Source organism: Scylla paramamosain, chromosome 39 (assembly GCF_035594125.1).
Source record: "Scylla paramamosain isolate STU-SP2022 chromosome 39, ASM3559412v1, whole genome shotgun sequence".
NCBI classification, from domain to species: domain Eukaryota; kingdom Metazoa; phylum Arthropoda; class Malacostraca; order Decapoda; family Portunidae; genus Scylla; species Scylla paramamosain.
In genome coordinates, this window is record NC_087189.1 from 9,815,307 (window position 1) to 9,830,406 (window position 15,100).

The following is a 15,100-nucleotide window of genomic DNA, read 5'->3' on the forward strand; positions in this document are numbered from 1 at the left end:
GACGAGTAAACCTATAAAATTCAATCAGATTAATCATGATATGTTCTCTAATTTAATTTCTAATGTGCATGTGGATGGTAATGATGTCACTGTAGATGAGTTTGCAGAAAAGGTGTCTGAAGTGTTGTACGAATGTTACAGTAGGAGCCGTGGCAAGACGGCGGCAGGTGAAGGTAACGATGTACATGACAGGACATACACTGACCGCTGGGACAGACTCCTACAGGACCGTGATGATTCTCGAGTATGGAGGGCGATAGATTGGAAGGGTAAATATCAGGGTGATTGTAAGGAAGATGGTCGTCCTTCTGATCAGGAATTTAAAGAATTTTATGAGGAAGTATTGAATCCTACTGTGGCAGATAATTTAGATGACGGAAATCATTTACCAGTAAATATTCCAATTCTAGATGACCAGATAAGTCAAGAGGAAGTTCAGAAGCAAATAGACAATATTAAGCCAGACAAGGCATGCGGTCCAGATGGAGTCTCTCCCGGTGTGTTAAAACTACTTACAGGGCAATGGTTGCTGATAATTACTACATTATTTAATACTATATTCGCGTCAGCTTCAATAACATGAGTAAATAATGTCGTTCAATGTACTGACATCCTAGTTAAACAAACAGAAGTACTCTTTTAGATTATTTCTAAGTACAGATTTTACTTTTTACTGACACAAGTGATAAAAATGAACTAATAAGCTAGATTGTATAAAAATGTTAAAATGTTAGAATTATATTCTGACTATATAGCCGTTATTTTTTTCTACTTAGTTATATGAAGACAGAATTAGGTGAACAATTTTACACTGATCCATATTAGAATATTGCTCAGAAAAAATATCTTGAATAGTTACAAAATCATGACTATCTCTCACATGTTGTGTACTAGGACAATCTTGTACCACATGTGTTTCCGTCTGTATACAGCCACATGGACACAATCTCTCCTCTATAGGTAGACGACCACGTCCCCTCCTATTCCATCTGCCAGTCTCCACCGCTAAAGAGTGAGCTGACAACCTAAACTGTGTAAATGATATCCTCTCTCTTTCTGGTATACTATCCCTTACACGGTAAACCTCGTGAACAAATAAACCCGGATTGATTTCTCGGTAAGTCATTCTCCTAGATGATTCGGATCTCAAAATATCGTTCCTTAGTGATTCTGTTGTTAATATGATATCATCTAAATTATTAAAAATCAATCCGTGTACATATGTTCTCGTAGTATATCTAGTGTCCAGTACTTTATTTATTACCAACATTAGGGGATCGTCATTCATTACAGATCTTTCTCGCCACACTTTAGTGAAGAACTTTCTTTGTCTACTTCGTACAAGATCTTTTAAAGGTGGATATCCAGATTCAATGTAACACATATCATTGCAGGTGGTCTTCCTAACTCCAAGTAGCTGTTTTAATGCCCAGTTGTAGATTTTTGTGGCTGGTTTTAAGTCAGCGTTCAGCCACGACTCACACCCATACAGCACGGCTGACATGAGAGCAGCATCAAATATTCTCTTCTTTACGATAAAGGGCCAGTCACAATTCTTCTTTAAGAATAAAACAAATTTGTTAAAGTGTGCCATCTTTGCCTGCATGTGAGCCGCGACTGCCGCTGACACGGAACCGTCAGCTGTAAATGGTGAGCCAAGATAGGTGTACTGTGCGCACGACTCCACCACCAGGTCATCTACTCTTACTGCCTCTCTGTCGTGTTCTGTACCACATATAACAAAGAATTTTGTTTTTGTTGCATTGATCTTCATGCCATAGCTATCGCAGTACTGTTTTAGCAATGTTACTTTATTGATTAAATTATCTTTGGTTGTTGCAAGGAGCACCGTATCATCCATTAGGACTAAAATATGTAGCCAAGACAAGAAACCATCAGGATTACTATTTTCTTTGATAATCTTAATCAGGTCATTAACGTACAGGACAAAGAGCAGACAAGATGTTGAGCTACCCTGACGCACCCCGACCGTGGCTGCTACTATCACTGAACCGATGACACTGTTCGTTACCGCGTACATAGCAACAAGTGCCGCCAGCATAACACTACCACAACCCAAACGTTTCAGAACTGCAAATAACATACTTCTAGGTACCAGATCGTAAGCCTGAGTAAAGTCCACAAACATTACAAAAAGTTTCCTTTTCTTCCTTTTAGCCATATCAGTTAATAATCTTAATGTTACGATATGCTCAATGCAGCCACGACCTTGCTGTGCTCCAGCCTGCTCCCTGTATGGTTTGAACCATCTCTCCAGTCGCGCAAACAGTACCATATCAAAGAGTTTAGCGAGACAATTAATAATAGTCACACCACGGTAATTACGAGGTTCCCGTCTGTTACCTCTCTTAAATAACATGAACAGTTTAGCCGTAGACAATAGACTAGGATATGAAAAACGTTTATCATAAGTGTTTTTAATCTTTTTAGATACCAAAACGCGAAAATGCGTTAATACCACTCTATATGGAAAAACATGATATTTTTCATATATTTTACATTGTTAGGTACCAAAACCCCAAAATCAATGCAAAGCCCCCTGGGAAACGAAACGACATTACATTATGCCTATCTTATGAGTGTTTTTGTACATGTTAGGCAGAAAAACGGTAAAAAAAGAATGGAAAGCACTCTATATGGGAATAAAAAACATTACCAGAAACTTGTTTTTAAGTCTTTATCAGCTTCTTGCGTATTGATACGCTTAAAACATGTAAAACACCCAGACAAAAAAAAAAAAAAAAAAAAAAAACACTACCAAAAACAAGTATTTTAATAGTTTTTGAGCTTAATACACAGCAAAACGCAAAAATCCATACAAACCATCTGATATGGGAAAACGAAAAAAAAAAATAGATAAATAAAACAAGAAATGCGTATTACGACTTTTTTTTTATCATCTACGGTACCAAAACACTAAATCGCCTAAATAGAAATCTATATGGAAAAACAGAATAACACTAACAAGTAGAAGTATTTTCAGTGTACTTCAGATTGTTAGGTACGAAAACGCCAAAATCCATGAGAAGCACTATAGATGTGGAAAGGAAACTAAATGTCCAGAAACATGTCTTTTGAGTGCTTTCCAAATTCTTACGTACCAAAAAGCTAAAACACCTCTTATGGAGAAACAGAATAATATTACAAAAACATTTATTTTAAGTGTTTTTGAGCTTGTTACGTAATAAAACTCCAAACTGCATGAAAAAGCAAAGTATATGGGGAAACAAAAGGACATTACGAGAGACGTGTATAATGGGTGTTTTTGACCTTCTTAGGCACCAAACCGATAAAACGCATTAAGAAAAAGAATAACATTACCAACAACGAATATTTTTAGTGTATTTCACATTATTAGGCTCAAAAAATGTTTATAATCATATTAAGCAACAAAATGCTGAAAAAGCATGGAAACACCATATATGGGAAAACAAAACAACATTACCAAAAACGACTTTTTTACAGTTTTGAGGTATTTACTTGATATAGAGACACAGAACATTACGAAAAACGAGTATTTTGAGTGTTTTTCACATTGTCAGGTAACAAAACGGCAAAATGCATGCAAAAACTTTTATATAGGGAAAACGAAGCGACATTACCAGAAACGTGTCTTTTGGGTGTTTTTTTTAGCGTGCTAAACAGCAAAACGCTAAAAAGCATGGAAATCAACCTATGTTGGAGTGCAAAACATTACAAAAAAACGTGTCTTTTGATAGTTTTCGTCTTACTTACCAGAACGCTAAAAGGCATGCAAAACACCTTTGATAGTAAAACATTACCAAAAAAAAAGAAAGTATTTTTCAGTTTTTTTTTTTTACCTGTTACGTAGAAAAAGGAAAAATGCAGGCAAAGTACACTAAAAGAAACGAAAAAAACATTACGAGAAACGTGTTTATAAGTGTTTTGAGCTTATTAGGTACCAAAACGCTAAAAAAAACGCATGAACAGCACTCTATATGGAGAAAATAACATTACCATGAACGTGTATTTTGAATGTATTTAACATTATTAAGTACCAAAACGCCAAAATGCATGAAAGAAAAAAAAACATATATGGGTAAAATAAACGACATTTCCACAAACGTGTTTTCAGTATGAGCGTGTTTGGCACATAGACGCAAAATAGATAAATAAATAAATAAATAAATAAATAAATAAATAAATAAATAAAAATATATATAAAAAATGGAAATCACCATATATAGGAATACAAAACAACATAACAAAAAAACTCTTGTTTTTAGCGATTTTGTTTTGCGTACCAAAACGAGAAAAAGCACACAAAGTACTCTTTGTGGTGGAAAAGAATAACATTACCAAAAAACAAGTGTTTTGTGTGTTTTTTAACTTGTCACATAGAAAAACGGCAAAATGGCAAAGTACACTATATGGGGAAACGAATAGTCATTACGAGAAACCAGTATCATGAGTGTTTTTGAGCTTCTTAGGTTCGGAAACGCTAAACGGCATTAATAGCATTCTATATTGAGAAACAATACAACGTTGAGAAAAAAAAAAAAAACATGTATTTTTAGTGCATTTCACATTGTTAGGTACCAAAATGATAAAATAATTACAAAGCATCTTAAATGTGGAAAGGAAACAAGATCCCCGGCAACGTTTTTTGACAGTGTTTTTTTTTTTTTTTTTTTTAGCGTCTTAGCCAATAAAACGTTAAAAAGCATGGAAATTACTTTATAAGGGAATGCAAAAGAACTTTACGAAAAACGTGTCTTTTGAATAATTTTGAACGTCTTACGTACCAAAACAGTAAAACGCATGAAAACACCCTTTATGGCTAAACAGAATAACAGTAAACAGAAAAAAACAGTATTTTGAGTTGAGTTTATTACGTAGAACACGACAAAATGTATGGGAAGTACCCTATATAGGGAAACGGAAGGATATTACGAGCAACGTCTATTATAATTGTTTTTTTTTTTGAGAATCTTAGTTACCGAAACGCTAAAACGCATGCAAAACAAAATAAATTATATGAGGAAACAAAAGGACATTTCCAGTGAAGTTTTTATGAGTGTTTTTGAACTTTTTAGATACTATAACGTTAAAGCGCATGAAGAGCACTTTATATGGAGAAAAAAAAGTATCAACATGAACGTGTATTTTGAGTGTATTTCACATTATTAGCTACCAAAACACCAAAATGCATGGAAAGCAACCTATATGCGGAAAAAAAAATGACATTTCCAGAAACGTGTCTTTTGGGTGTTTATGACCGTTTTAGACTTTTTATGTGCCAAAAAAACAGATAGAAAAACGCCAAAATGCATAGAGAGCAACCAATATGGGGAAACGAAAATATATTACTAGAAACGTGTATTATGAGCGTTTTCGAGCTTCTTAGGTACCAAAACGCTTCTATCGCTGTTTTTGTGTTAACTGCTCTTATTAATTGTATGTCTCCCCTCCTGTGGACTCACTGCACAAGACTTTCTTCTTTCTCTCGCCCCTATTTTCACCTCAACGAAAAAGGTATCTTTTATATGTTTTTGAACCTCTTACGTACAAAAACGGTAAAATGCATGCAAAACACACTTTATTGAGAAAAAGAATAACTTTAGCAAAAATCATTTTGAGTGTTTTTGATATTGTTACGTAGAAAAACGAAAAAAAAATGCATGTAAAGTACTGTATATAAGGAAACGAAAGGAAATTGTGAGAAACGTGCATTATGAGAGTTTTTTGAGCTTCTTAGGTTACAAAATGCCAAAACCCCATGAATAGCAATCTATAAGAAGGATCAGAGCAACATTACCAAAACCGTTCATTAAGAGTGCGTTTCAGATATGTACCAAAATGCCATAATGCATGCAAATTACCCTATACGGGAAAAGGAAAAGAGCTTTACAGAAACGTGTCTTTTGAAATTTTATGAGCGTAATATTCACCAAACAACTAAAAATCATGGAAAACACACTATATTGGAAAATATAACATTACCAAAAAAGCCTCATTTCAGTGTTTTTTAAGCTAATTACGTACCAAAACGTTAAAACTCATGCAAAACACCGTTCATGGACAAACATAATACCATTACCAAAAACAAGTATTCTGAGTGCTTTTGAACTTGTAACATAGAAACACGCCAAAATGGAAAGTACTTTATATAGGGAAACGGAAAGACATTACGAGAATCGATTTTTTATGGTTGTTTATATATTTCTTTAGGTAAGAAAACGCGAAAACGCATGAATAGCACTCTGTATGAAGAGACGAAGCATTACTAAAAACGTATATTTTGAGTGTATTTCACATACATTTTTCAGCATACACTAAGATGTTTGCTAAGGACCATATATGGGAAAAGGAAACGAGATTTCCAGAGTTATTTTTTTTTCAGCGTGTTTTTGCACTAAAACGGAAAAAAAAACATGGAAATCACCATATATGGAAATACAAAACTTTACCAAAAATTTTTCTTCAGTTTATATATATATATATATATATATATATATATATATATATATATATATATATATATATATATATATATATATATATATATATATATATATATATATATATATATATATATATATATATATATATATATATATATATATATATATATATATATATATATATATATATATATATATATATATATATATATATATATATATATATATATGTATATATAAACTGAAGAAAAATTTTTGGTAAAGTTTTGTATTTCCATATATGGTAATATATATATATATATATATATATATATATATATATATATATATATATATATATATATATATATATATATATATATATATATATATATATATATATATATATATATATATATATATATATATATATATATATATATATATATATATATATATATATATATATATATATATATATATATATATATATATATATATATATATATATATATATATATATATATATATATATATATATATATATATATATATATATATATATATATATATATATATATATATATATAAAGGTTTTGCTCAAACTTTTGCTAAAAACTCTTCCTTGGATGACTCTGGGCTTGTTCCTCCCTCTCCTCCACCCTCTGACTACTTCATGCCACCTATTAAAATTCTTCGCAATGATGTTTTCCGTGCCCTCGCTGGCCTAAACCCTCGGAAGGCTTATGGACCTGATGAGGTCCCTCCTATTGTTCTCCGAAACTGTGCCTCCGTGCTTGCACCTTGCCTAGTCAAACTCTTTCAGCTCTGTCTGTCAACATCTATCTTTCCTTCTTGCTGGAAGTTTGCCTACACTTAACCTGCTCCTAAAAAGGGTGACCGTTCTAATCCCTCAAACTACCGTCCTATTGCTTTAATTTCCTCCCTATCTAAAGTTTTTGAATCTATCCTCAACAGGAAGATTCTTAAACATCTATCACTTCACAACCTTCTATCTGATCGCCAGTATGGGTTCCGTCAAGGCCGCTCTACTGGTGATCTTCTGGCTTTCCTTACTGAGTCTTGGTCATCCTCTTTTAGAGATTTTGGTGAAACTTTTGCTGTTGCCTTGGACATATCAAAAGCTTTTGATAGAGTCTGGCACAAAGCTTTGATTTCCAAACTACTCTCCTACGGTTTCTATCCTTCTCTCTGTAACTTCATCTCAAGTATCCTTTCTGACCGTTCTATTGCTGCTGTGGTAGACGGTCACTGTTCTTCTCCTAAATCTATTAACAGTGGTGTTCCTCAGGGTTCTGTCCTGTCACCCACTCTCTTCTTATTATTCATTAATGATCTTCTAAACCAAACTTCTTGTCCTATCCACTCCTACGCTGATGATACCACCCTGCACTTTTCCACGTCTTTTCATAGACGTCCAACCCTTCAGGAGGTAAACATATCACGCAGGTAAGCCACAGAACGCCTGACTTCTGATCTTTCTAAAATTTCTGATTGGGGCAGAGCAAACTTGGTATTGTTCAATGCCTCAAAAACTCAATTCCTCCATCTATCAACTCGACACAACCTTCCAGACAACTATCCCCTCTTCTTCAATGACACTCAACTGCCCCCCTCTTCTACACTGAACATCCTCGGTCTGTCCTTTACTTGTAATCTGAACTGGAAACTTCACATCTCATCTCTAGCTAAAACAGCTTCTATGAAGTTAGGTGTTCTGAGACGTCTCCGCCAGTTTTTCTCACCCCCCCATCTGCTAACTCTGTACAAGGGCCTTATCCGTCCATGTATGGAGTATGCTTCACATGTCGGGGGGGTTCCACTCATACTGCTCTTCTAGACAGGGTGGAATCAAAAGCTTTTCGTCTCATCAACTCCTCTCCTCTAACTGACTGTCTTCAGCCTCTCTCTCACCGCCGCAATGTTGCATATCTAACTGTCTTCTACCGCTATTTTCATGCTAACTGCTCTTCTGATCTTGCTAACTGCATGCCTCACCTCCTTCCGCGTCCACGCTGCACGATACTATCGTCTTTCTCTCACCCCTATTCTGTCCACCTCTCTAACGCAAGAGTTAACCAGTATTCTCAGTCATTCATCCCTTTCTCTGGTAAACTCTGGAACTACCTGCCTGCTTCTGTATTTCCACCTTCCTATGACTTGAATTCCTTCTAGAGGGAGGTTTCAAGACACTTATCCACCAATTTTTGACCACTGCATTGACCCTTTTATGGGACTGGCATTTCAGTGGGCAATTTTTTTATAAATTTTTTGTTGCCCTTGGCCAGTGTCGTTCCTACATAAAAAAAAAAAAAATATATATATATATATATATATATATATATATATATATATATATATATATATATATATATATATATATATATATATATATATATATATATATATATATATATATATATATATATATATATATATATATATATATATATATATATATATATATATATATATATATATATATATATATATATATATATATATATATATATATATATATATATATATATATATATATATATATATATATACACATACTTACGAAGCAAAACACTAAATCGTATGGAAAATACCCTTTATGGAGGAACATAATAACATTACCAAAAACAAGTATTTTGAGTGTTTTTGAGGTTGTTACGTATGAAAACGCCAAAATGCATGGAAAGTACCCTATATGGGGAATCGAAAGGAAATTACGACAAACGTCTATTATGATTGTTTTTGAGCTTCTTTGGTACAAACAAATTGCGAAAACACATGTATAGCACTCTATATGGACAAACAGAACAACATTACAAAAAAACGTTCATTTTGAGTTATTTCACAATGTTCGGTACCAAAACACCAAAATGCATGCAAAGCTCCCTATATGGAGAAAGGAACGAGATTTCCAGAAACATATCTTTTGATTGTTTTGAGCGTGCTAGGCACCAAAACGCTAAAATCCATAGAAAGCACCCTATATGGGAAAACAAAACATTACCAAAAATGTCTCTATTTATTTTTTTTTATTTTTTCAGCTCTTTACATACCAATACGGTAAAATGCATGGTAAATACCCTTTATGGAGAAACATAATATTTCCAGAAACTAGTATTATGTGTGTTTGTGAAGTTGTTACGTAGAAAAGCGCCAAAATCAATACAAAGTACCATATATAGGGAAACGAAAAGGCATTGCAAGAAACGTGTATTATGTGTGTTTATGAGCTTCTCAGGTACCAAAATGCTAAAATGCATGAATATAACTCTATTTGGAGAAACAGAAAAAAAAAGAGCATTACCAAAAATTGTGAATTTTAAATGTTTTCACTTTGTTAGGTACAAAACTTCAAAATGCCTGCAAACCTCTTATATGGAGAAACAAAACGACATTACTAGAAACGTGTCTTTTTAGTGTTTTTGAGCGTTTTAGGACCCAAAACACTAAAAAGCTTTGAAATCAATCTAACATAAGAATCAATTCTTATGTAAGAATATAACACAAAATTACAAAATCGTGTCTTTTTCTTTACATGCTAAAACGCATGCAAAACATCATCTATGGAAAAATATGATAACATTACCAAAACCAAATATTTTGAATGTTTATGAGATTGTTACGTAGAAAAACGCCAAAAAGCATCCAAACTATTCTACATGGGAAAACGAAAAGATATTACGAGAATACTGTTTTATGAGTGTTTATGAGCTTCTTAAGTACCAAAACGGAAAAACTCCTGAATAGCACTTGATATGGCGAATGAGAACCTCATTACCAAAAATGAGTATTTTGAGCGTATTTCTCTCTGCTAGGTACAAAAACACTAAAATACATGCAAGACATCTTTTATGGGGAAAGGAAACGAAATTTCCAGAAATGTGTCTTTTAAGTGTTTATAAGGTTAATAGGCACCAAAATGATAAAACAAAAAAAAACAAAATGGAAGCCATCCTATACGGGATAACAAAATAATATTAACAAGAGCGTTTCCTTTCAATGTTATTGAGCTACTTACGTGCGAAAACGCTGAAATACATGTAAAAAAAAAAAAAAACACTTCAAGGAAAAAGAATATATCTTCACCAAAACATGTACTTTGAGTTTTTTCCCTTTGTTAGGTACAAACAACGCTAAAATGAATGCAAAAAGCTCCTATATGGGGGAACGAAACATGCCTTTTTGAGTGTTTTTGAGGTTGTTAGACACCAAAAACGCTGAGGAGCATGGAAATCACACTATATTGGAATATAAAACAACTTTACAAAAACTTTTTTTTTTTTTTTTAGCTTCTTACGTACAAAACGCTAAAACGCATAAAAAACACTCTTTATGGAGAAATTGAACAACATTAGCAAAAACAAGTATTTTGGTATTTAAAACAAGTGTTTTCAGCTTGCTACGTTAAATGTAGCAACATGCTTGTAATGTACCTTATAGAAGGAAAAAATAACATTACGAAAATTGTGTATTATGAGCTTCTTAGGTATCAAAACACGAAAACGCATGAATAGACCACTATATGGAGAAACATAAAATCATTACCAAAAACGTGCATTTTTAGTGTATTCCACATCGTAAAAAGTATTTTAAGTGTTTTCAGCTTGTTACGCAGATAAATAGCAACATGCATGCAAAGTATCCTATATAAGGAAAAAAAAGATTCTAAGAAAATAATGTATTATGAGATTATTACTAAAATTGTGTATCATGGGCTTCTCAGGTACCAAAATTCGAAAACGCATGAATAGCCCCGGCATATGGAGAAACGGAACATCATTACCAAAATCGTGCATTTTTACTGTATTTCAGATTGTTAGATGCCAAAACGTACCCTATATGAGGAAAGGGAAACGAGATTTCCAGAAATGTGTATTTTTAGTGTTTATATGAAAACGGTAAAATGCAGGGAAAGGAACTTATATGGAAAAAAAATAAATAAATAAAAATGTATTACCAAAAAACGTCTCCTCAGCGTTTCTGAGCTGCTTACGAACCTAAACGCTAAACGAATGCAAAACACCTTCTATGGAGAACCAGAAAACATTATGAAAAAGAGTGTTTTTTGCTTTTTACGTAACTATACGTTTTTATACGTAACAAGCAAAACACACTTTTTATAATGTTTCCTGGTTCTCCATAAAATGTGTTTTGCATTCATTTTAGCGTTTTTGCTTATTACGTATAAAAACGTATAGTTACATAAAAAGCAAAAATACTCTTTTTTATAATGTTTTCTGGGTACTTTCCAAGCATTTTGTCGTTTTCTACATAACAAGCAGAAAATACTGAAAATACTTATTTTTTAGTAATGTTAGTCTTTCTCCATAAAGTGTTTCGCATGCGGTTTTGTGTTTTGGTTCGTAACTAACTCAAAACACTGAAAAATAAAACTTTTTTGCTAATATTTCTTTTTTTTCCAATATAGGGTGCTTTCCATGCATTTTTTTTTTTTTTTTGCGTTTTAGTGCTGAACACTCAGAAGACATATTTCTGGAGTTTTCTGCATGCATTTTCGCGTTTAGGTACCTAACAATGTGAAATACAAAAAAATACACGTTTTTGCTAATGTTGTTCTCTTTCTCCATATAGACTGCTAATCATGTGTATTAGCGATTTGGTATATAAGTTAAAAAGAAAAAAAAAAACTCATAATACACGTCTCTGGTAATGTCCTTTCGTTTCTCCGCGTAGAGTATTCTGCATGCATTTTCTCATTTTTGTATGTAACAAGCTCAAAACACTCACAATTCTTGTTTTTTTCATAATATTATTATTTCTGTATAAAGGGTGTTTTGCACTAATTTTAGTGTTTTGGTACGATAAGAGTTCAAAAACACTCAATAGATAAGATTTTTTAATGTTGTTTTCTATTCCTATATAGGGTGATTTCCATGGTTTTTAGAGTTTGGGTCCTAAACGCTCAAATGCTCCTAAAACACACGTTTCTGTAAGTCTCGTTTCTTTTCTCGTTGCTTTTTCTTTTTTTTTCTCGTTTCTTTTCTCTTTTTCGGCAAAATGCACGTTTTGAGTATATTTTGGCGTTTTTGAAATACATGTTTTTGACAATATTGTTTTCTTTCTCGATATGGAGTAATGTTAAACCATTCTAACATCTCGTTACCTAGAAGATCAGAAACCCTTATAATGCACGTTGCTTCGTAATGTCTTCTCATTTTCTCATATAAAGTACTTCGCATGAATTTTGGAGTTTTCTGCAAGGCTAAAAAGCACTCAAAGTACACGTTCCTTTTGGTAAAGTTATACTATTTCTCCATAAAGTTATTTTTTCCATGTGTTTCAGTAAGATGGTAGGTAAAGAGCTCAAAAACACTGAAAATAGACGTTTTTGGTAATTTTTTTTCTCATATAGGGGTAATTCTATTCTTTTTATAGTTTTTGTTTTTTTATCGTGTATATCACGCTCATAAAACGTTTCTGGAAATCACGTTTCATTTCCAAATATAAGGTGTTTAAAAAAAATTGTTGTTTTGCTATATAACAATGTGAAATACACTCAAAATACGTTTTTTTTTTTTTTTTGTAATATTATTTTTTTTTTCATATAAAGTGCAATTCATGCGTCTTTACGTTTTGGTACCTAAGAAGCTCAAAAAACTCATAATGCACGTTCCTCGTAGTATCCTTTCGTTCCCCCATACAATGTACTATCCATGCATTTTGGCGTCTTTGTAAGAAGCTCAAAAACACAAAATGCTTGTTTTTGGTTATGTTATTTTGTTTCTCCATCAAGTGATTTTCGATTGCTGTTTAGCTTATTTATTAACTTATATATATATATATATATATATATATATATATATATATATATATATATATATATATATATATATATATATATATATATATATATATATATATATATATATATATATATATATATATATATATATATATATATATTTTTTTTTTCATATATTTTCGCATCGGTTAATTTCCATACTTCTTAGCTTTTTGGTACCTAATACGCTCGTAAAGTCTCAAAAGATCCTATTCTGGAAATGTCTTTTTTTTTCCCATATAGGATACCTTACATGCATTTTTGCTTTTTGGTACCTATCAGTGTGAAACAGTCAAAATGCACTTTTTTTTTCTGTTTCACCATATAGAGTACTGTTCATTCGTTTTTTTTTTTTTACCGTTTTGGTGCCTAAGAAACTCAAAAACACTCATTATACACGTCTCTCGTTATCTCGTTTCTTTTTTATAGGCTACTTTGTATCCATTTTTGGTGTTTTTGAATGTAAGAAGCTAAAAAACACTCAAAATACTTTTTTTTTTTTTTTTTTTGTTAATATATATATATATATATATATATATATATATATATATATATATATATATATATATATATATATATATATATATATATATATATATATATATATATATATATATATATATATATATATATATATATATATATTTTTTTTTTTATAAAGATTGTTTTCCATGAGTTTTAAATGTTTTTGTATAGAAGTAACAAAAAATAAATAAAAAGGATCGTTTTTGGTAACGTTGTTTTGTTTCCTCGAATAGTTTGCATTCCATGCTATTTAGCATTTTGATCCTTAACATCGATGCTTTGCATGCATTTTGGCGTTTTTCTACGGAAGAATATGATTTTTCCCCATATAGTTTGCTTTGCATGGATTTTTCCGTTATATCACTTAAAAATATGAAACAATCTCAAAACATACGTTCCTGGTAATTTTTATTTTCTCCATATAGAGTGCTAATCACACGTTTTAGCGTTTCGGTTCCTAAGAAGCTGAGAAACACTCATAATACGTGTTTCTTGTAATGTTTTCTCCTTTCCCCATTCAAGGTACTTAGTATGTATTTTGGCGTTTTTGTACGTACAAACCTCAAAAATACTAAATATACTTTTTGGTAATGTATTTTTTTTTTTTCTCCATAAAGTGTGTTTTGCATCAGTTTTATCGTTTTGGTAAGTGTACTGGGGGATCAAGGATGGACCCCAAGTTGGAACAGTTGTTTACTGTAGAAAAAGTTTCAACCTGCAACACAGTGATCTTGATCATATAAAAGTAATAAACATAACGATGCTACAAAAATCCTGTGACAAACACCATAATATTAACACACTGTGCAACACAACCATACCATCACACTATTCAACACAACCTCCCACAAAAAATAGCAGACTGCTGTTATATAACTCAAACATAAGTGCATGATAATTCCATGTGAGATCATATAGATATATTACATAAATACAACGTCACATAAGGAACAAATTTACAATTTTCACCTGGACATCAAGCTAGAGCTAAACAATTTTTTAACCCACACATCCCCCACTATTGCACCTCGTGATACACATACAACAAATTTATATCAACTCACTTCAATCGCCTCACCATCACGAGCCTTGAAACCCCTGTAGCAGAGCACCCTCTCGTTACCATATGTGCTACTGTAACTGCACGCTGCGCCTGCAGTTGTCCGTATATTCAATAAATAATCTGCTTCAAAACCAAAGCAAACCCGAAAGGGGCAGAGACAACAATCACTATGTTCACGTATAATATCACCATTATTTCCATGAATTAAACACTAATAGTTTTTAAATCCTTATCACTATACATACCTTCGTACCACGGCTCCAT

At 32.2% G+C, this 15,100-nt stretch overlaps 1 protein-coding gene across 1 annotated transcript; it reads right to left on the minus strand.

Moving 5' to 3' along the window:
• Positions 1 to 876: 876 nt before the first annotated feature.
• On the minus strand, positions 877 to 15,100 carry LOC135092288 (uncharacterized). The gene is made up of 5 exons (XM_063990741.1): positions 15,082 to 15,100; positions 14,838 to 14,926; positions 14,429 to 14,488; positions 1,269 to 2,368; positions 877 to 922 (listed from the first exon to the last, which is right to left on the minus strand). Exons 1-5 carry the CDS (start codon positions 15,098 to 15,100, stop codon positions 877 to 879), a joined length of 1,314 nt encoding a protein of 437 aa, XP_063846811.1.